Source organism: Hetaerina americana, unplaced genomic scaffold, assembly GCF_022747635.1.
Source record: "Hetaerina americana unplaced genomic scaffold, ioHetAmer1.1.p SCAF_1, whole genome shotgun sequence".
Taxonomy (NCBI): domain Eukaryota; kingdom Metazoa; phylum Arthropoda; class Insecta; order Odonata; family Calopterygidae; genus Hetaerina; species Hetaerina americana.
The window spans coordinates 21898348-21922074 of NW_027286069.1; the positions used below are offsets into that span (position 1 = coordinate 21898348).

The following is a 23727-nucleotide window of genomic DNA, read 5'->3' on the forward strand; positions in this document are numbered from 1 at the left end:
AAAAACTTTCCTTATGTCTGATTATTTTTGTCTGTTTTGTTATGTATGTTGTTTCCTTTTGTCTCATTATTTTTTTTTGTAAAAAGGGGAACTAAGATTCAAAGGAATCCCCAACTAACTGTGAAGTAAAATAAAAGTGGACCCAGGAAACCATTGGTCAAATGGGTCCAAAAATTAAATTAAATTAAGGTCCCAGAGATAATCAGCCATTATCTTTTCTAATAGCTTGCATACAACTGATGTCAAGCTTACCGGTCTATAATTATCAACTAGCATTCTGACAAAATGCTCGGCTCTTATTCACTTGATGGCAGTTCTGAGTTCTTGAAATTTTGGTTACCTGTACTTTATTATGCATCCAAAAGCATGGATAATCGAGAGTTTAACGTATTTCTTAGAAAGCATAACATAAGGAAGCCATCATCATTGAACTTAACACTTAAGTTTTTTTGATAGCTGACAAAGTTCATCCAATGTGGGAATGAAATGAAGAGTAATATATAATTGGAGATTCAGGATATTGGACAATAACTTTTATATTAAAGCATTTTGTTATAAACATCGACAATAATCGAACAATATAAACAATTGTGCATTAACCAGCAACATTTTTTCACAATTCTTGTTAATTCAATATTTAAAAAAATAATTTGAGACAAATGTTGTAATTTCCAGCATTTTTAATGAAACTAAAATATAGTTTCCATCTAAACCCCACATTACATTAACAACATGAAATTTACACATACATTCAGGCCCATTTTCACAATGAATATCACATTTATACCATGATGGAAAATTAATATTTATATTTTCAAATAAATGCTCAGAAAAATATTAAAATATACATACATATATCACAATAAACTGTCATTGAGAGAAACACACAAATGTCATTTAGAGGAAACTCAATTCAATGAAACTTGAATATGAATTAACCAAGGACCATTGGAGTTGGCCCTCCAATGATACTATTGTTCTGCATTTGATTTACACCTCCATTCGATGGTGTAAGAGCCGCACCCATGAAGGTCTTTAAGATGTTGAACTCTGAGACAAAGGAATCACTCTTGAGATCATCTAAAGTTTCCTGAGCTCTTTGATAAATCTGTGTGATGTTCTCTGGACAACCCTTGTGCATCTCAAACTTGATATATTCCATCCAGACATCTATAAGAAAAGATATTCAGCATATTGAGAAGTCAACTTCTTCATTTAGCCCAAAAAATAACAGGAGAGATAACTTTCAAAATAATGCTTGTTGTAAGATAATAAAGAATACATCATAAATTATGTTTCCCAAGCAGCATATGTGATAATTTTTGACACCTGCCTGGAAAACTAATTATAGACACACTAACAACATGTTCATTTTCAATGCAACAATTTTAGAGTGTAAAAATCATGGATCCCTTGATGTCCGGCAGAGCGCTTTAGCCAGTAAAACTATCAAGGCATCCTCTTAAACTCTGAAATTTTGGGGATCTGGGTAAAGATCTGGGTTTGAATCCCATTCAAGGCAAATGATTTTTACACTGTGAAATTATTGCATTGAAATGCACATTAGCGGATGACTCCGTAAAAAGTTACTGTTGCAGCATCTCCCGCAGTTTCTTGGAATGTTTATTCTCACTTTCTTTTCACGATCAATTTGAATTAAACCGAGCACAAAAATAAACCTACCATTTGTTAACGGTTTCATCAATATGAAAACAAATTTCACGATAAATTGTCCCCAATTTAACACTCTAGCAATGCACTTAGTTTTATCCATGGAGCCATTTATGGTAAACTCTTAGATGAGATTTTAACTATTGTGATACTAGGAAGAAGTCTCTTTTATCACATTTTAGAATATTATTCTCTGCCATATTCTAGAAACAGCTGAGATGTTCCGACTCAATAGATAATACTGTTTCCGAGTTGAATTTGATGAGTATTGTATTTCTCTGAATATAATTCCCTCTCAAATATAGCACACCCTCTCCCATTCCTCTCAAGTTTCATTTTAGGGAGACCGTTTACATTCCGGAAGATACCATAAATTAAAATTCTAAAGAGGTTGCTTTTTTTAATAAAAAATTCATGACTACATATTTAAATCACATTCTTAAAAAAAATAAAGTCTTAAATTCACAGAAATATTTTAACAAACAAAAATCTAATGATTTGTTATACAAAAGTGTCTGGCTGTACTATTTCGATATCGAAAGAGTTATTTCTTAACCTATGCATAAATATATTTTTATAAATTAAATTTCAAAAATTGAGAGAGTGAAGTACTTGAATGAACTTGCTGAGGGAAAAATATTATATCACAGCGCAAAACAATCAAGAAATGTTTTTAAGAAACTTCACATTATCTTTCATGCCTTGTCTAAACAACTAACACAGAACTGCCGTACTGCCTATTCTTAAAGTCTCCAATCTGCACCCATCACCTTACTTAAATGACCATGATTCTGCACCATACAAACCATTCTCCATATGAAATAAATCTTATAAATGAAATCCTAAAATTTAAAAAACACGCAACATATATTTTCCTTGAGATAATCACATCAAATAGACACCAAAACTCAGCAAGACTCAAAATGATTTTCAGCTTCATTTAATGTTTACTAACTGAAAAATGGCAAGCAGTTGGAAAGGATGATCATATCTCACGACGGCAGAATTCAAGCCCAAATGAAGGAGGGAATAGTTTGGGGGAGGAGGGAGTTTAAGCCCACTTTTTGTAAGGAACTGTTTGGACCATGAAGAGAAGAAGCGCTTCTGGGTCCTGGGGAGTGAGAGATGGTCAAACGTACAAGATAGTTTCTCCCTCAGTTGCCCATGCACATGTACCATATAAGGATATTTCCTGCAGCTAAAAGGTTACAACAGATATTTTTTATTCCCATGGTACGTATACATGGATGAATATAAAGTAAGTGAATTAAATCAACAGCTACAAGGGCCGTTCAATAAGTCCCCGTGTTTGACGACAAAGGGCGTTCCTGAGGGAAGTTTATGATATCATTGTGTGCTGCCATCTATCAAACGACAGTGAAACAAATTTCAGACATTTAAAGGTTAGTTTGGATTTGGCAGCCATTCGAGCAAGACGTTTTTCGCGATTTTCGCTAAGATGGAAAAAGAGCACTATCGTTCGGTAATTCGCTTTTTGTTTTTGGATGGGAAGAAATGCGAGGAGATAAAAGCAAAGTTGGATGCTGTTCATGGGGACACTTCGCCATCTATGACCACAGTTAGATATTGGTTCAACGAATTTAAACGTGGGCGAACATCTGTTTTTGATGAGGAGCCACCAGGACGCCCGGCAGACGTGGTTACCGAAGAAATCATTCAAAAAGTGCACGCCATGATTCTCGCTGATCGACGAACGAAAGTGCGCGAAGTAGCAGAGGCCGGGGGTGTGTCGACTGGAATGGCAATTAATATTTTACATGATAAGTTGGCGATGAAAAAATTGTCGGCCCGATGGGTGCCGGGATTGCTCACAGTGGACAACAAGCTGATCTGGCTGTCAACTTCATGAACTGCATGGACTACGTTATGAATTGCTCCCGCACCCCCTGTATTCACCCGATTTGGCTCCCTGTGACTTTTTCTCATTCCCTAACATGAAGAAATGGCTCGCGGGAAAAAAATTTAGCTCAAACGAGGTAGTTATCGACGAGATAGAGGCATATTTTGGAGCGTTTGACAAATCCTATTTTTTGGAAAAGTTAAAAAATGGCCGGAACGTTGGGAGAAGTGTATCTTTCTAAAAGGGGACTATGTTGAAAAATAAAAAAAATGTTTTTGAAAAAATGGTTTCTCCATTTCTAACATGGGTACTTTTTGAACCGCCCTCATATTACAACATATCGAGCAATGAATTATCTGTAAATATCAATTTTGAAAAAATTTAAATATTACCTGTACTCACTGGTAGGAATATTTTTCATTGCTCATTTTTTGAGCCCACATGCTCCCCATATTTTTCTTACCAATATTTTTGAGCAAAATTAGGTGGACATTAATCACGAGATATATGGTACAGCAGTTTCTACTAGAAGTGCCTATCCAAAAGGAGCCAGGGGTGAGAGTTAATGCTAGACCTAGTTACTTACCAGTTTTTGACTTTCCAAATTGGTCGCATGCTAATTCAAAGCACTTCCTTGCATGCTTCAGGTTTACTTTGGGCTGCATTCCTTCAAGCTGGACCATCTTGGTGTGCAACTCCAGGCATAATGGAGGTTGAACGCTAATTCGATCGTAAACCTTACGTGCATCAGCAATACCTGAGTGTGAAAATATATTATTAAATGAAATACACTAGAATTTTTGATAAAGCCCACAGATACACACTGAAAAATTCACGGCATAGGAATATGATGAAAACGTTGCAGGGCAAAAGGCTTACAATTAAAGATTGACTCCCAAATGCCAATAAATTTAATTTAAGAAATAAACCTTAATCACATCTCATTTTCACTTATTTAAGCAAAATATCTACAAGCGGTATTATGCAGGGAGTTAGAAAAGTGATGGCATGCTTTTCAATTTTTAAGTAATTTTTCTCTCTTTGTAATACAACTAAAACTCCTTGGTTACAGAGTTGAAGCAATGTAAAAATTGAATTAAAAACAGTTGCTAATTAAATAAAATAATGCTTCATCATTTTTAATAAAAATCTAATCTCAAAAAGTTTCTACCAATTCTATTAAAAAGTTTTTAAAGAGTTTTTTTAGTCCATTACATAGCATATAACATATGAATACATACATACATACTATTATATATGCAACTAGAATGTGATTATCGAAAAAGGCAGATAGCAAGCCTAGATTACTCCAGAAACCTTCTTCTCACGCACTATTCACCGAAAAGCAACAGCATTGGTATCATTGGAAGGGAAATTAAGATTTCTATCAATTTTCGGAGGCAATACACTTTTGTATTACTGAAGTTTTAGAAAGATATCCAGTAAAAATGATTCTTGATCAAAAGAATTCAGGAGATTTTAAGGTTCTATCATAAAAAATTTGGGTCATACATTATGAAGGGTGATATTTTATCTGAACTCATCAGTAAGAAGAAAGAAGCATGAAAATGTAACCGCATTAGCCATCAAGAATCAAATTCTCGACATACAAAGGGCAGAGAGAAAGAAGCATACAAACATGTATGTATGAACAACCTTTCAGTACTATTAGTTGAAATTGCAGTTGCAGGGCAAAAGGCTTACAATTAAAGATTGACTCCCAAATGCCAATAAATTTAATTTAAGAAATAAACCTTAATCACATCTCATTTTCACTTATTTAAGCAAAATATCTACAAGCGGTATTATGCAGGGAGTTAGAAAAGTGATGGCATGCTTTTCAATTTTTAAGTAATTTTTCTCTCTTTGTAATACAACTAAAACTCCTTGGTTACAGAGTTGAAGCAATGTAAAAATTGAATTAAAAACAGTTGCTAATTAAATAAAATAATGCTTCATCATTTTTAATAAAAATCTAATCTCAAAAAGTTTCTACCAATTCTATTAAAAAGTTTTTAAAGAGTTTTTTTAGTCCATTACATAGCATATAACATATGAATACATACATACATACTATTATATATGCAACTAGAATGTGATTATCGAAAAAGGCAGATAGCAAGCCTAGATTACTCCAGAAACCTTCTTCTCACGCACTATTCACCGAAAAGCAACAGCATTGGTATCATTGGAAGGGAAATTAAGATTTCTATCAATTTTCGGAGGCAATACACTTTTGTATTACTGAAGTTTTAGAAAGATATCCAGTAAAAATGATTCTTGATCAAAAGAATTCAGGAGATTTTAAGGTTCTATCATAAAAAATTTGGGTCATACATTATGAAGGGTGATATTTTATCTGAACTCATCAGTAAGAAGAAAGAAGCATGAAAATGTAACCGCATTAGCCATCAAGAATCAAATTCTCGACATACAAAGGGCAGAGAGAAAGAAGCATACAAACATGTATGTATGAACAACCTTTCAGTACTATTAGTTGAAATTGCAGTTGCAGGGCAAAAGGCTTACAATTAAAGATTGACTCCCAAATGCCAATAAATTTAATTTAAGAAATAAACCTTAATCACATCTCATTTTCACTTATTTAAGCAAAATATCTACAAGCGGTATTATGCAGGGAGTTAGAAAAGTGATGGCATGCTTTTCAATTTTTAAGTAATTTTTCTCTCTTTGTAATACAACTAAAACTCCTTGGTTACAGAGTTGAAGCAATGTAAAAATTGAATTAAAAACAGTTGCTAATTAAATAAAATAATGCTTCATCATTTTTAATAAAAATCTAATCTCAAAAAGTTTCTACCAATTCTATTAAAAAGTTTTTAAAGAGTTTTTTTAGTCCATTACATAGCATATAACATATGAATACATACATACATACTATTATATATGCAACTAGAATGTGATTATCGAAAAAGGCAGATAGCAAGCCTAGATTACTCCAGAAACCTTCTTCTCACGCACTATTCACCGAAAAGCAACAGCATTGGTATCATTGGAAGGGAAATTAAGATTTCTATCAATTTTCGGAGGCAATACACTTTTGTATTACTGAAGTTTTAGAAAGATATCCAGTAAAAATGATTCTTGATCAAAAGAATTCAGGAGATTTTAAGGTTCTATCATAAAAAATTTGGGTCATACATTATGAAGGGTGATATTTTATCTGAACTCATCAGTAAGAAGAAAGAAGCATGAAAATGTAACCGCATTAGCCATCAAGAATCAAATTCTCGACATACAAAGGGCAGAGAGAAAGAAGCATACAAACATGTATGTATGAACAACCTTTCAGTACTATTAGTTGAAATAAAGAGAATTTTATTTCAAGGATTATTTATCAAAACACTCGGCAGTTTTAAATGGGAGAGAACAACCACGGGAGTCACAGAAATCAGAGAATACATTCTCTGGGCATAAATAACAACATGGAATTACACGAGAGACATTAGCTTAGATATTAGAAAAATGAAGTGTCTCCAGCAAATAATTAACCAGTGATTAGGGGCAAATATGAAACGGGTCTCTTTAAACAGAAATATTGAAGTAGTAGTAGTATTTATGGGAGGCGACCGACAGCTGAAGTCATTTGCGTCATCAGGGATGGACAGTAGAGGATGAAGAATGGAGAGAAACCCGGCGTAAGCATTAGCCTACTCTTAACGAAATGTTCCAAGGGGTCCGTAGCTTAATGTCCCATCCGACAGATGACCTGCTCACTCAAAGTGCCCTCCACAAACCACCTCAATTAGGGATTGGGATGCCACTAAAATATATCTGGCTGTCTCCATGAACCCAAGCCCTCCAGATGGCATCAACCTGAACCCCCAGAAATATTTAACCAATTAAAAAAACATACATCAGATATATAATATTGTGGCTCCTAAATTAGCAATCCAAATTATATGCTTTGGTAGCCTGTGTTATCTGTGGGCACAAAAAAGCACTGATTCAGAAGAAAAACTCACTTTAGGGTACCATAAGTACAAATTTTGGGGAGAGATATAATAACTCCCATCAAAGAAGGAAATTGCCATGCATCTTATTTCACACTGAAACTATTATAGATGTAAAATTTTTAAATTACCACCAACCTTTGGCAAGTACAAGCCACTCTAAATATAGTGGCTTGAATGGCAGTGCTATGGCTGGTCCCCTCTTGAGAGCATCTTGGAAAAGAGATTCAACACGTATTGTATCTCCTTTGGCCTGTGGAGTACACGGAAAAATGTCAGGAAATCCAATTTAGGCATTAAGTTATTTCTATTACACCACTACTTTTGGAGCTTCCAGATTATTCATCAATGGTACATTTAAGCCCATGAAATACAAAGTGGTCTCCAAAATATTTCTTTTATAATTAGTAATACTTCATATTTCACCTTGATGAAAAGAATATGTAGAAATTTTAAATTCATCTTTAAGGAAAAGATACCCATGGACAACCCATATTATTGTCAATATACTCCATTGCATTATACTCCACCATAAAAGTTTCAAAAATCAATTTTTTCCCACTGAGTATGAATTTTTTAGGGTAGTAGTAGTATTTCTGGGAGGCGACTGACAGCTGAGGTCATTTGCGCCATAGGGGATGGACAGGAAAGGTTGAAGGGTGGAGAGAAACCTGGCGTCGGCATTAGCCTACTCTTTACAAAAGGCACCAAGGGGTCTGCACCTTAACGTCCCATCCGACGGGTGGCGTACTCACTCAAAGTGCCCTCCCCACAAAGCACCTCAAGTAGGGATTGGGATACCTCTGAAAAATATTCAACACCGCCGGGACTTGAACCCGGGCCCTCTGGGTGTGAAGCCAGTACATTAGCCCCCGCGCACCATCTCGATCCCCAAATTTTTTAGGGTTAGGATTAAAAACTGACATATGTACCTATTTAGTAAATTTCAATAATAAAAAAATGGAAATGAGTTACTTTTAAACTGACTATTTAAAAAAAAATACCAGGGTACAAAGCATTAAAGAAACCCTTCCATCATACACAAAAGAGATGACAACTGATGTGGGATTTCATTATGCCATATTAATTAATAAATCGATCGAATTTGCAGAGCATCATTAAAAAAAAATTAAAAAATTATAATTCACATTCCAAATCATTCCATAGAAAGGCAACTGTTACTTGTTAATATGGGTTAAGGCATACTAGAGGATACTAATTTAACCTATTCATGCATTATGGCAGTAGTAAACTGCCAATATCAAACCAATTATCTGTAGTAAATCATTAAAAAATATTCATAAGTAATAAAGATCTCCTCAAGAAAATTATGCATTTCAACAACTTCTAACTCATACCTTATGACAACAACTCAAACGGGCCAAAGCTCGGTAATCATCTGACTTTTTAAGGAAAATGGGTGAAGCAAAACAAAACAAGATATTTGTCTCTCTTCTAAAAGATATGCATTAATGATTAGTCCATTATTGATAAGTGTACTCCATTTAAAAAATCAGTTTAGAAGTTAAAATTTTTAAGTAACTAAAAAATAATTTGTAGTTAAAATTATTTGTTTAATAAGGGTTGATGTAACTTAGTGCCATAAAAGTGGCTATTTTTCTTAAATACGATATTACACTCTGTAAGCATTTCCTTTCAGTTTACATTAGATTATAACATTTTTTAAAAATCACTTTTCCTGATTACTGTATGGATATATTTATGCATATAAATTGTCACTAATTTCATTTGGGTTAAGTTTTTCAACATCGGACAGCTTTCATATGATTAACCAAAAAAAAAAAAACATTTATACTAACCATAAAGTAAAAAGACACAAAAAAGGACACAGAAATTCAAAAGTTTCTCAGATTCAACCATAGCGATCCTTGATAAAATAAATAATAAGAAAAACCGCGACCTTCACCTGAGTGTAGTGTAGCATAACCTTCCATATCGGAACGGCATCTGCAACATCACCAAGCTGACTGCTAGCCTGGGCAAACACCAATTCTGTCGCTGGCGTCTTATTTGTCTGACCATTTGCTGTAGCCTGACTGGCACTTGGAGCATCCACATCCATCCCATTTGTGTCCGTCGATTTATTTCCTTTGTTTGCTAAAAATAAAGAACAACAAAACCTTCAGCCAAGAATAATAATCACAGCCACTCACGCTTAAAGTTTCGGCTAGCGGTGAGAACAGATGAAAGAGTGGTCATGAGAGAAAGAGCAATTATTACATGCTAACAAATTGGAGACAAGAGTTCAGAAAATGCACAGACTTGCCTACATTTACAAGGCCTATTCACTTTACATTTATAAGGCCCACAGGCAGGGAATTTTGTATGCTATTAAACCACACAACACACAAGTTATACAGAAACTAACACAAACTAAATGCATTAAAGATGTTGCATAAAATCATCTATGAAAACTGAAGTAGTAATAGTAGTAGTAGTATCAGTATAATATTATCTTCCCCGCACCTCAAAATTTTAATAAAATTATAACCATTAAGCTCATTTAATGCTTTGAAACTTTGATATACTTAAATAAAAATAGTATGAAATATTCAAGAGATTCAGGCGAGATGTAGTGGAAGTGGTTCTCCCCCTTTCCTCAAACTGGTATAAATATGATTTATCACATATTGAATCTTGTCTTGTACCTGAAGATGGTTTGATGAACTGAAACGTATTGTACGTTACAAATAAATCAGTGGAAAAGTGCAGATTTTTCTCATAATGATGAACTACTTCAGCTTTCTCAAAAGATTATAATTTAGATAACAAAATCAAAAGTTGTCGATAGTATTTAATGTTTTGATTTAAACACTTTTATAGTATCCATACTTTCTTATTATCATTTCCTTCTCATCCATTATCCCTGAGAATTCCATTCAATTTTCCTTTAAAATGAGCAAATACATAGTTATTACTATACAACTATAAAGTTATTAACTATCTTTACTGTGTCATTTTAATCAGTATCATAAGACAAATATGATAATATATATATATATCAGTGATCCTTTGCCAATTATTAATAATATTTTCCAGCCTACGTGATTGGTTTAGCATTCTGATGAAATGCTCTGCTCTATTCATTTGATTTACAGTTCTGTGTACGTATTTTTTGGTTAACTGTGCCTTATCATGCATCAAATAACATGGATAATCAAGAGCTAACTGTGTTTTGTAGACAAGGTCACATATGGAAGGCATCAGCAGTGAACTTACCTTAACTTGAGCAACAAGTTTGATTAGTGTGTGTGGGGGGATTCTAATTTTCATCTGATTAAGGAGTATAAGAAGAGACTAAGAACTACACTACTGTTTTGATCTGATGCAGGAAGTATGATGGATTCTGATCCAAGGTTTTTGAAAAGATTTTCAAGCATTGAAATTAATATTTTGCAGACAAGTACTTCATATGATTTTTTTTAAACTTTAACTCATGTGACCGCTGTATGTTTCCAGGTGAATATCTATTGCACATTTTTTCTTAAATTGACAATTTTCTGCACCTGTTATAAACAAAACTTTATTTCAAGCCATTAATCCAATAGCAAAAATGAGAGCGGAGTCAAAGAAAAAATTTAAGAAGAAAAAAGGTCATCATGAAAGAGGATGAATGTAATTGCACCATTTTTCTTTAAATTTTGATCATTAATTATGTTAATATTAATTATGAAAAAAATCCAAACCTGCTGTTCCGGCACCAATGCCACCATGGCACATATGGTGCCTCAGTCGCATCATCCACAGTTCCACAGACTTGGGCAGCCTCTCGGTCGCCCCCGCGAGGATTCGTGCCACTTTCTTGTTCTGACCCAGAGCTACCTTCTTCCTTGCCCTCCCAGCACCACCAGCATTGGACGCACCGGCTTTCCCCTTACCCTTTGCTCCCTTGGCACCCTTCTTCTGTTTCCCCGTTCCAGCCTTGGAGCTGAGGGCAATGAGTGCCGCATTTTGGGAGTTGTCTCCTTGCAGCATGTCAACCTACGAAATAATTATTCAGCATAAAATATTTAAGTTATGCACAGGAATAATGTGGCGACGACATTTTGTTTTCCTCTGGCATGTGCTAAGTAACTATGTCATTTCAATGAATAACCCAAATGCAATGCGAAAAGGTAGAAAAACTTGGGTTGGCATGATTTTCCCCGAGTGTCTTTCTCAATAGAATTGCCACTTATTGAGATCCTATATTCACACTAATGAGTGAGTTTGAGTCAGCAACTCAGTGGAAAAATTTTATACGTTTTAAGATATTATTACGGTAGCAGTATTTCCGCACCAGTTTATCTGAACACATTGACAATGATTTCAGCAGAGCATGCCAATATCAAGGTGAAGAATATTTTAGCGAACTCAATTGTATACTGTTGTGCTATGATTGCTGTGCGCAATATATAGTGGACAACCTTCTCAAAAAGCAAAAGGTAGGGATAAGGAAAACAGGCAAAGTTTCATTAATAAGGAAAAATCATTTGTTCTGTGAAGCTTTGTTGTAATTATAACCATTTTAGTAATTTTGATGTTTTTCTTTTACTTCATATTGTATTAGGTAGATTCCTTTGAGCAGTTCTATGATTTCTAATAAACCAAGGGATCGGGATGGTCCGTTGGCTAACTGGCTTCCCACCGAGAGGGCCCAGGTTTGAATCCCAGCAACAACATATTTTTCAGTGGTCCCTTGTTGATCCCTACTTGAGGTTCTTCGTTGAGGGCACTTTAAGCGAATACGCCATCTGTCGGATGGGTTAACCTGCGGATCCCTTGGCACCTTTCGTTAAGAGTAAGCTAATGCCGATGCCGGGTTTCTCTCCACCCTTCATTCTTTCGTGCCCATCCCTAATGGTGCAAATGACCTAAGCTGTCGGTACCCTCCCAAAAAACTACTGCCATTAATACACCAGGTACGGTAAACCTATGTAATGATGCTGCTTTTGCTATTTACCAATCATTAATCTGAATTTAACTCCTCCCCTGTGTGACCCTAAGGATAGAGATTATTTTATTATGAGGTATTTTAGCATTTCAGGCAGGTTTGGGATCGATACGGACTGAAAAATGGTAAATTTCTTTGCCTTTATTACTAAACATGACCTGACACCAAACAGTACAATAAACCCCTCTTCATCTCTGCATACTTCCTTCCTCCCTTAATTCCATCCAACATCCCTATTCAATTCCCACCACTTCCTTGTTGGCCTGTAACATTATCCCTTCTATGTAACAGTCTTCAAAATCCCATTAACAATCAAAATGCTTCCCATTCATTTTTCCTGCATCCTTCCCCACTTTTTTCTGTCCAATATGCCTATCCTAGATTTAACCCTTCCTTGCCTGCCGAAAGTTTTCACTCAATATGTATTTCACAGTCTTCAACATCACATCACCATTCCAATGCTCAGCATCCATCTTTCCTCCTTCCTTTTGATTTCTCCCAACAATCCCCTTTTCCTCTTCCCTCATGCCTTTAACTTCATTCATTTTCCTTTCTCTCCACTTCACCTTCTCCACACCCACAATTCCAAAGCCTCCAATCTATGTCTACCATCTTGCTTCAATGACCATTTTTCCATGCCATACAAAACTATGCTCCATATTAAAGTTTTGACGAGCTTTTTTTTGGCATCTGTACTCAACTTCATCAATTTCGTTTTCCTTTTAAAAAATTCTTCCTTGCCTAACATTTTTCTTATGCCCAGACTACTTTGACAATCTTGGTCTAAAACAATACCTAGATAAACATAGAGTCCCACCTGTTCCAGTTTTTCCTTTCCTACCTAACCTTTACCCATACCGTTTCCTCACTCATTCACTTTCATCTGCCTCCTTCCTTTCATTAGCTTGTTCTCGTTGATCTTCCACCAATTTGGATATATCCCCCCTTATTTTTCTTCCTTCTCCATTGCCCGTAAGTTCTTCCTATTTATTTAGGGTATATATATTTTAGTTCACTAAGGTATTCTTCATACATCATATATGATAATGGCATTCAACGCTGAAACTATGGCCTGTGTGCTCCAATAAGAGCAAGGGGAAATACAACTACACTATTTTATCTTAAAACATTGATCCAATATACAATTCATGATTGGATACATTCTGAAAATATTCTGCCTCACATCAAACAATCTATTCTACACACATCTTGGACAATTAGGAAAACATTTTGCTTTTGCATTGTCACTGAAATTGTATGAATATTTTGGGAGGCAAGGATGGGGGATGGAGAAGTTTAATGGGGAAATAAATTGAAATTGAATAATAATTTCAATACTTTTGAAATAAACTCACCCACATTAAGTAGTACTTTTCCGTCATTTTTCGGGCCTTGTGAGCAGCTCTAAAAGCCTCAATCACCAGCTTCTTCGTGAAACACGGAAGAAAGTTGGTCGGCATACTTCCACTTTTTCCAGTATTCCCCTCAGCACCATTTTCTTTACTCCTACCATGACTGCTATTCCCAAGGAGTTCCAACAAACATTCTATATAAAGCCTCCACATCTTCTCAGTATCCAATTTTTTCACAGCTGCATCATACACAAGACAACAGCTCCTGGAAGAGAAAAGAATTCAGTTCACATGAACTAAACCTTAATGCCTACCACCCCCCAACCAAACGTTGAGTGGATATGGTTACACTGAATATCTAGACGCACAATTCTAATGGTGTTGCACGTATAAATTGACCAGTAAAGAAAAGACCTGATGATGTTATACCATAACGAAACCTAGGTTGTAAATAAAAGTTTTTTACGTGGAAAGGCGAAGCATTTTAAATTTCAAATCTTTTTATGATTAAATGGCAGGATAAGTGACTTGAGTGGTTTCATTTTGTTATTACTCAATGATGAAGTTAGTTAACAAGACCCGATTCAGTAATTACAGCAGTTTTGGTTGACGAGGCACAGTAATTTACAGCAAAAATTAATGAATATTTAAATTTGGCCAGTACAGGAATGGATCTATCACTCTTTTTTTGACGGGGATGTAAATACATGAGAATATGTGCCAAAAAATCTGATGGAAAGAAAAAAAGTATCTTTCTTTAGAGGCCTTTTGAAGAGGATTTGGTCATGGATTTACCAGACGTCAGCTAGGACGTCCTCAGACACTTGGAAAAAAATCTGACAACACAAAAAATTAACATTTTTTCACTTTTGATTCACTTAACATTCAAAATGTAGACATTTAGCATTGAACAGAAGTTTGATCACCTGATTCTTTTCTTCAGTGGCTTCTTCTTTGACCCAGCAGTTGTAGTCTTGGATGGTGTCTGAGGCAAAACAGCTGGATTGTCTGTTGAAGGGGTATCAGATGACATGGCACCCAAAATATTCACCCCAGTGCTTGGAGTGGAACCGCTCCCTTTGGTTGAGATTGCAGCATTGGGAGCAATGGCAAGTGGTGAGTATGAGAGCCCTTCCAGCTCCCGCCTAGCCATTGTATCCCATGTAAGTTCTTCATTTGGAAAGTAGTTCAATAAGTCACTGCAAAGGGATGATAATCATTGTTTAAAAAAAAACTGATTTAAAAACACAATTATTAACAACCAAAGAGTAAAATCAGGAAGGAAAGGGAGGAAAATCCAATTCAAGGGAGGAAAATCCAATTCCCATATGCTCCAGTGCACTGACACTTGAAGAAGTTTGATTGTTAGGTCCTCAATATATTAGGGACTCAGAATTCTGAAAGTGCTACCCAGGAAAACATGCACACCCGGATTTGACCTTCTAGTATGGCAAGTTGCAGTTGAAATGCGGGTACCATTACTTAAAAGAGTCGGTAATTCGTGATATACTAACTTCTAATACTTTTCATTCTTGCCTTGCTGATGATAACACACGGCAAAAAAACTAAGCCATTTCGTCAATATTATGATATAATGCATTTTGAGCAAATACTTCCTCGATGAAAATGCATTTGACTTTATAAAAAAATGCTTTAATAACTTTGCAACAAACGCATTCCTTATTACACTGACCTACACAATAATTAACTGAGTAGTAGTAGTATTTAGAGGAGGCGACCGACAGCTGAGGTCATTTGCGCCATAGGGGATGGACAGGAAAGGATGAAGGGTGGAGAGAAACCCGGCATCGGCATTAGCCTACTCTTTACGAAAGGCACCAAGGGGTCCGCAGCTTAACGTCCCATCTGACGGACGGCGTACTCACTCAAAGTGCCCTCCACAAACCACCTCAAGTGGGGATCGAGATACCTCTGAAAAATATTCAACACCGCCGGGATTTGAACCCGGGCCCTCTGGGTGGGAAGCCAGTACGTTAGCCCCCACACCATCTCTGAGTACACCTGAAACCACTAACTAAATTACTAGCTAACTAACTTGTTTATATTTAAGCTTAAATGTTTGCAAGCAGGTCTGTGGCATATAAGCTGTACTCTGGAACTCCTTTTTCAGAAATCTTGTGAACATACAAATAATATACATAAAACATTAAATTGATCAGCAAAATACAATAATTGTTAACAGAAAGGTACTGTTTCTACTATCACAGCAAAATAATAAAAGAAACTACTTGAGAAATGGTTTCAAAAAATATTACCAAATACAATTTACTTTGCAGTTGACATTTGGCTTGTACAGAATTTTCTAAGAAACAAAGGAACTACTTCCTGCAAGTATCTGTTGATTTTTATTAAAAAAAAACATTCTATAATACCAAATGTAACCATTTAAAGTAAAATAATAGCTGGAAGAGCTACCACTTTAATCCTGCATTCTATACTACATTAAGAAAGAGGATTTTCATACTCTTCCCAGTACCACAAGGGTACCTCACACACACAATGGTCATTACATACGACTGTTACTACCATACGTAAAATCACCTTTTGAAATGCAAAATCTTTAACTATGAATATTAAAATAAAGGAAAACCATTTATGCATATGAAAATGGAATCAACACAATTTAAATTATAATGGAGTTTCTTTTGGCGGGCCTATTTTCCATAATATTTACATTTCCCAGTAGATGAATAAACACAAGATTCGCTTTCATGTGTGAATTCCCATCTACATTATAGATCAGCAAGCAACTAAATCAATCAATATAATTATAGAACTTACTGTGTGATTTTCTCCTGTAGGTGCTGAGTGAAATCGTACTCCTTCGCAATGGACAGCAAGTTGATTATAAATCCAACTTCCTTCACCTTCTTCACGGCTGAGTCATACATGAGCATAGCCAACTTTCCTTCCATAACCTAAGAATATGGGATTCATTTGAATGGTCATGATGCCCATACACAATGATTTAAATTTACTTAATTTCTATTTAATACCAATGTTTGTCACAACTGAATATGAAATAGTGTAAACACGGGGTTCCACATACATTGGAGAAACAAAAAAAATTATACGAGATATGATATAAATTTTGTGAATAGTTGGGAAACCATAAATTACGAGAACGCAAACATGGGAGTTTCACAGCATTTATAAAAAAAATTAAATTAAAAAAAATACAAATTAACCCAATATTGATATGATTACAAATTTAATTAAGTTGTCTCATTACCCATTGCTTTTCTATGAAATTTGATGACATAGTAATATGGATGTTTAAACTAAGTGCTTAAAGCATTGGTGTGTTCAAATACTTTAGGTGACTCTTTAGGGGTGAAACTAATGCCAGCTAATCACTTTGAAAAACCTGCATGCTTTTAAAGGTGAAAATGTCTGCCTATGGGGAATCGATTTAAGGAGCTAAGAAAATGACAGTTTTGTTCATGTTTAAGTTCGAATTATTCATTGTGCTTCTGGTCACTGATTAGTATCTTAAATAGAAAACCTTATCTTGAAAGGTTCTATTGTTAACGAATAAGATGTGGTAGTCCTGTGGATAGAGTACCAAGCTACTGAGAGGAGGGCCCGGGCTCGATTCCCACCTAATGCTTCTGGGTAGCTTCAGCTTCAACCAAATTATGTGTTTTTTAAGGAAATGCAATTTTTTATGTGATTTTTAGAACTTCCTGGGAAACCACGGGTGGCAGAAGGAAAGGAACAGGCTCCCCAAATCCTGATGCCTGAATTTCATATACCATATTGGGCTTAACACCATGAGAGCTCTTGTTTACAATAAGAGACAAGAGGTTAAGCTACAAATTTCAATTTAAACTAAGACTTGATGAAGTTTTCTTGGGTCTTCCACCGGGTCAGGGGTTCCATATTAGTGAGTTCTACCCTGAGGACGACGTAAGGGTTGAGCTTCAAATGTCAGTCAATATGGAACCCCTGACTCAGTGTAAAACCCGAGAAAACTTCATCAAGCAAATACGCCAGGAAAGCACCAGATCTTATTGAACTAAGACTGTTAGACCATGAAAGGAGCATGGAAACAGAGTAGTAGCAAGCCGCTTTGGCCCAAGATTGCGCCATCTATTTGGCTTTCTTGAAACAAGAGCTAAAAGGAGGAATAAATTAAGTTGGTGGAATGTTGGAAATCCATGCAGACTGTTTAAACTTGTTTCTTGTGTGTACCTAAATGATATGAGGGAGCATCTTATATGTCATCAAATATGGGATATACAACACCCAATAGATACAAGATTAAACTATTACACATTAGTATATACATTTAATTATTTTATATGAGTAAGTCATTGTATGTGCACAAAATATATTACAAAGTTCAATCCAAAAGTTTTGCGGTCTAGACTCTAACTCTGTATGTTTTATTTCAACCATTTTTCAATGAAATACAAGAAATCTGCATTGTGATTCCAGAAGTCGTAGTATATTCAAAAAAAGCAACCAACATGCTACTCAGGGATTTACTGTACATAAATCCTGATATATACTCCAGGGATAATGAAAATTAAGAAGTGAGAGATTCCTTCAAGTCTTGGGGCTCTCAATGATTTGGAAACTATCAAAATGTGTGTCTCTACCTCATCACACTGTTGATGGGTACCCCACATTAAATAATTGTGCTCGATATGTTATCAAACTTAAATCAGATCTCTCATTCCTTTTCAGATGTGTTACTTTAAAAGAACTGCAAGAGATATCATGAAAGTAACTTTAATGAAGTCAACAGTCAATGTGCATCAAAATGCATCAATTTCACAGGGTAAAAAAAAAATCTTTTACATCAACCAGGATTTGAACTGGATTCCTCAATATCTGGCGGAGTGCTTTACCAATTTACAGAAATAGAATAGATTAAAATTCACAGATATAGACAATACCTTGTTTGTTTAATTGACTAAAACAATCGGTCTGATATTGAATGATCCAGGTTCAAATCCCGGTCAAGGTAAATGATGTTTTAATGCCTTGAAATTGATGAATTTTAAGTGTTACTTTGGCATACCCTTATTTACCTTTGATTGAACTATTCTATTGTTTCAGGCTTCACTTCGTGGAAGTATTTAATATCCATACTAAAAAGAAAGACTCTTACTTTTCCACAGCTTTTATTATACGGTACAACGCGTTTCACCGACTTGCGGCATCATCAGGTACAAATTTGCAAAACAGACAGAGCAAGAATATATACCCACAGGACAGAGGGTATATAGCTGATGATGCCGCAAGTCGGTGAAACGCGTTGTATCGTATAATAAAATCTGTGGAAAAGTACGAGTCTTTCTTTTTAGTATGGATTTGATTGAACTGTTTGCAGAAACAATGTGTTCGTATTGTTCAATTAATTTAATCCGGTGATACATACCAATATTAAAAACATAAAAATAAGCATTTAAAAAAATATTCTCAATGAATTTGATGTTTTAAGGCTTAACTTTGTGATAATTCATGATCACTGAATAATTTAACTTTTTCTTTTTTAACAAAAAAATTAATTACACTACTACCAGTTTCGACTCATAGGTTACATCATCAGGTATAAAATATCATCCATGGCCTGGAAGTGAATAAACTCTTACTAAGAGGGAAAAGTGAGGTATGGAGGTGAATGTGAGGTAGGAAGGGGAGGCAAGGGCAAGTATCCGTTACCAGGCAGCCTTCCCGTGGGGGGGGGGGGGCATGGGTAGGTATAATGATGTGGCAGACGGAAGAGGGAAGGAGACAATGCGCAGGAAGGAAAGGATTATTGAATTGAGGGTGGGGGGTGAGGGAGGGGATACAGGATAAGGTTACTTTGTTGATGGAAGAGAAAACTTTCATAAGAGGTGAGTATCTTAAATAGATATTTTCACTAACCAAACTCCTGGCAATACACACTCAGTATTTCTAAAAGCTACGGTGTGTCAATTTTTGGTCCCTTTTCCTAGAGGTGAAGAATGACCATAACAAAGTCCCTGCTATGTTCCATCTCCAATAGAAGATAAGATCATGATTGGCAAAATGGGAATGCCACCCAATATCTTTGTATTATACTTCGCCATGAATGAAAACCGGTAGCAGTGTAATCAAGTTTTTTTGCAGAAAAAATGCAACGTATAATTATTCAGTGAATTTGCCGACCCTTGTGGCGACGTGGTAATGTCTCCCTCTGCCAACCCAGAGGTCACGGGTTCAATTCCCACCGAGGTGGTTTTTCCTCCACCTAGGGCTTGGGTGTATGTGATTGTCAAATTGTTATATCAATGTTTGAAGTCCAATGTTAGGTCAAAGTGCTGTTTTTGGACTAATGCTAAATAAATGAATTGATTAACCATCTTAGTGCGGCGGGCCGATATATCGGCTCTTGCGTAGGCTATTGCTTAAATCGCTGTAACTTAATGATTTTTCTTTAATAATTTATGGTTTTTGTGCTATCGATAGGGTGAAGTCCATACAATTATACAACACATTTTTTTATTATCAATTTTAAATGCTTTTCAATTCCCAATTTGACTCGGTGAGATCAGCCTTTTCAACAAAATCGAACTATGCAGAGGCTGACAAAAAAATTTGCAATTCACTGGTTTTTCTTTATTTATTTATAATATTTTCTACATGTCTTTTTGATTCTTTCTTATATTTAAATGAGGTAGTTTTATTGAAAAATGTTTTAAAAAAAATTAGTATTGTGTCTAAAAATCGAAATATTATTGCTAAAAAAAATATTCTTCAAATTTATAATACTGTAATAATTACATTTATTTTTCAGATGATGTAAATGTATAACATTATTATTAACTACAATATTTTATTTTAAAATAAAAAAAAACTGCATATGGATATCTAAACAAATAACTTCATAATGTTTTTTTTCCTAAGGTGATACATTTTCTTAAATTACCCTTCGCACTTCTCACTATTACCCCTGGAATCCCCACCGCACTTAGAGGGTCAATTAATTACATAAATATTCTCAATTTTATTTGACATTAACTTTGATTGACATATTTTTTTTTGTCGTTCCCCTTGCTAACTTAAAATTGAGTTATTTTTAAACTTTTAACTTTACCTCATCCCTGGCAGCTTCCTCTGCAACTCCAATATTCCCCAAGAGTCCCATCACTTCCAGCAAACTCTCTGGCTCCAACACATTGTCGAGGGCATTCGTGGTAGCGGCGGGAGTCGCGGCCCTCTCACCACCAGCCTCTGCCTGCGAGGTATTTTCCTCTGCCTTGTGCTTCTTCTGTCGCAGAATCTGAGCATACTTCAACTCAAACCGAAATGCCTAAACAGAGTGCAATCGGAAATGATTAATAGAATATAAGAGTTTCTGTTTATAGTAAGGAAAACACAAATGTTTGGGGATGACAGATGGTTTTTGATTGACCTTTTTAAAATCCAAGAATTTCCCCTTGGAAAAAAGAAATCTCACCTCAGCATATAAGACCTTTGACTCCGGATGGAAACGCAATCCATGAAGAAGATACTTTCTTGCGTTCTCCATTGAGTGGCCTTCTTTCATTTCCCACTGGGATGCAAACTTCCACAGTCCTTCATAGTTTTGTCCATGTACACGAAGCATTATATCCAGGGTATGGCCTACGCTGGCATTAAAACGCTGAAAGTAAAACGAATTAATTTGTTGAAGGCACATGTGACCTCTAATGCAATTTTATCTCTTTGTATAATAAATGAAACATGGGTCATTGACAGTGGCTTCATATTGGAATCTCATGTTTTCATCATGGACACATTTTTAAGAATCTACTTCTGTCAGTAACATACACTGAATATGTGTACACTTAAAAGAATTTCATCAAAAAAGGCAAGGAAAACATAATATGCATCATCCCAATTTTCACCAATGAAAGAAGTCTTATAGCCTTTCTAACAAATATCTATTTTCATGTAGAATATACAATATGTACTGCAGTTTACATGGTGCGATTGTTAATGCAATGGCTTCCAACCCCCAAAGGCCTGGGTTTTTCAGGGAAGTGTATCGTGATCCTCACTTGTGTTTGCTGGGAAATAGCTGTCCGTTGCCCTCCCATAATAACTGACACTACCATTTTAACTGGCGGTAACGCTGGGCATGTCGTTGCCATTACAAATTTAGTGCCCACTTGCATGTCAGCGAAGGAATACCCTGGCACTTCGGGATTAAGTGAAAGGTGCTCGGGTATTACCTGTTAAATTTCCCAAACATCGAAAACACAGCAAACATTGGTTTCGTCAAAATTTTGAAGACATTGTTCACTGGAATGTCCAGTGATTATTATCAACTATATTACAAGTTTCTTTAAACGATACAGGCATTTCTCCACAAAGCTCACAAGAGCAAATTGAATTTTTTAAAAGAAATACTGGGCACTTTAGATTCAATCTTTCAAGTCCTCAGGCCGGCTCCGAGAGTGGCATGTGGGACTAAGATAGGCGCGATTTACTGAATGAAAATACAATTTAATCTAACAAGACTGAAACCTTTACGAATATGTAAAAATTAATAACTGCGTGGAACCGTTTCCCAGTAAATGACTAACAGGGGCAGCAGTGAATATCATTTAATTCATATCCGCCACGAAATAATGAATACCATACCTTATATATTTATATTTATTAATTACAATACCCTTCATAACAACTCGAATCTCGATGACAACATTCGGCGAAAGAACTGGAGGAAATTGTTCGCAAAGGATTAACGCAAAATGATACAATAACAATGAAAATATAGTGCTAAAAGTAGCAAATATAAATAAATTTGAAAGAATGTGGCCCACGCGTGCCATATGGATTTCGAAAACAAATTTGCCTTCAATTCCTATACCCTGAAATGTCGCGATAAGAGAAAATTTCAAATAATATGAAAAAGTACCCATTGAAGACACCTATAAAAACAGTAGGTTGTCATGTTGTGAACTCTACCAATATCGAAACGTGAGGTTAACTTGCTGTAAAAAAATTACCATTTTCTGGCAGAAATTGATGTAATCCTTGCACAGATTATAGTCTTTCACAAACTTTAAACATGTTTGCTTGAATAGTGTGTTCACTCTGTTAGCAATGGTATAGTCAATTTCTGACTTATTTGAAAATATTCCAAGTTTCTCTCTTCGTGTTCTGATGAGTTGCAATATGTCCATTTCATAATGAACAATTCTCAAATAATCTTCTTTCGTCTTGGCTAGTCGTTGAATTTGGTACTGAAATTCTTTCCTTTTCTTAATGATATTCTTTACTTCCTGTCTATCAAACAATTGAATTTTTTCCATCAACTCCAACTCGGGGATCATCTCCTCCGTGCGATACTCCACAAACTCCGCCATGTTCAGGCAGATCTTTAGAACGTTGACTATATGTAGACACTATTCTACTTCACACAACACTGTTATATGATCCGATTCCTCAACATAATTAATATGTTTCACGGTAATCATTCACCCATCACTTCAATTACATCGTGGACAGCCACCGCTCGTGAACACACGCACCATTGTTAGAGAAACGCTGATAGATCTGCCACCTGACGTCAATTATTATCACATATTAAAAAAAGAGGTACGATAAAATAGAAAAAAAGCGGGGAGGTTTGAGCGTGATTTAAAAAAAAGAAGACGTTGTCGAGTTATGGTGCTACAGATTTTGGAGTTCGACAAAGACTAAATGGCTTTTTTAAGGTGGTATATGGAAACAATTTATTAATTTATGTAACGATAACCTTTATAGGGCACTTGCTAGCACAACCCGTGTTTTAAAATTCGACTCATGAAAATTTTCAATTTAACGTTCTTCTCTGTGAGCACCTGAGCATAGTATAAACTGGCATAATTTTTGGATAATTATGTATTTATTTGGATATTGTATATTATATTTGGATAATAAAATCCG

The 23727-nt window shown here is 35.5% G+C and overlaps 1 protein-coding gene across 1 annotated transcript; it reads right to left on the bottom strand.

Moving 5' to 3' along the window:
- Positions 1–511: 511 nt before the first annotated feature.
- Positions 512–23331, bottom strand: LOC139689182 (U3 small nucleolar RNA-associated protein 6 homolog). The gene is made up of 11 exons (XM_071586294.1): positions 22806–23331; positions 21269–21454; positions 20906–21121; positions 16615–16751; positions 14739–15011; positions 13816–14077; positions 11214–11508; positions 9434–9624; positions 7645–7759; positions 4119–4289; positions 512–1170 (listed from the first exon to the last, which is right to left on the bottom strand). The coding sequence occupies exons 1-11, from the start codon at positions 23163–23165 to the stop codon at positions 935–937; spliced, it is 2442 nt and encodes an 813-aa protein (XP_071442395.1). The 5' UTR covers positions 23166–23331; the 3' UTR covers positions 512–934.
- Positions 23332–23727: the final 396 nt, after the last annotated feature.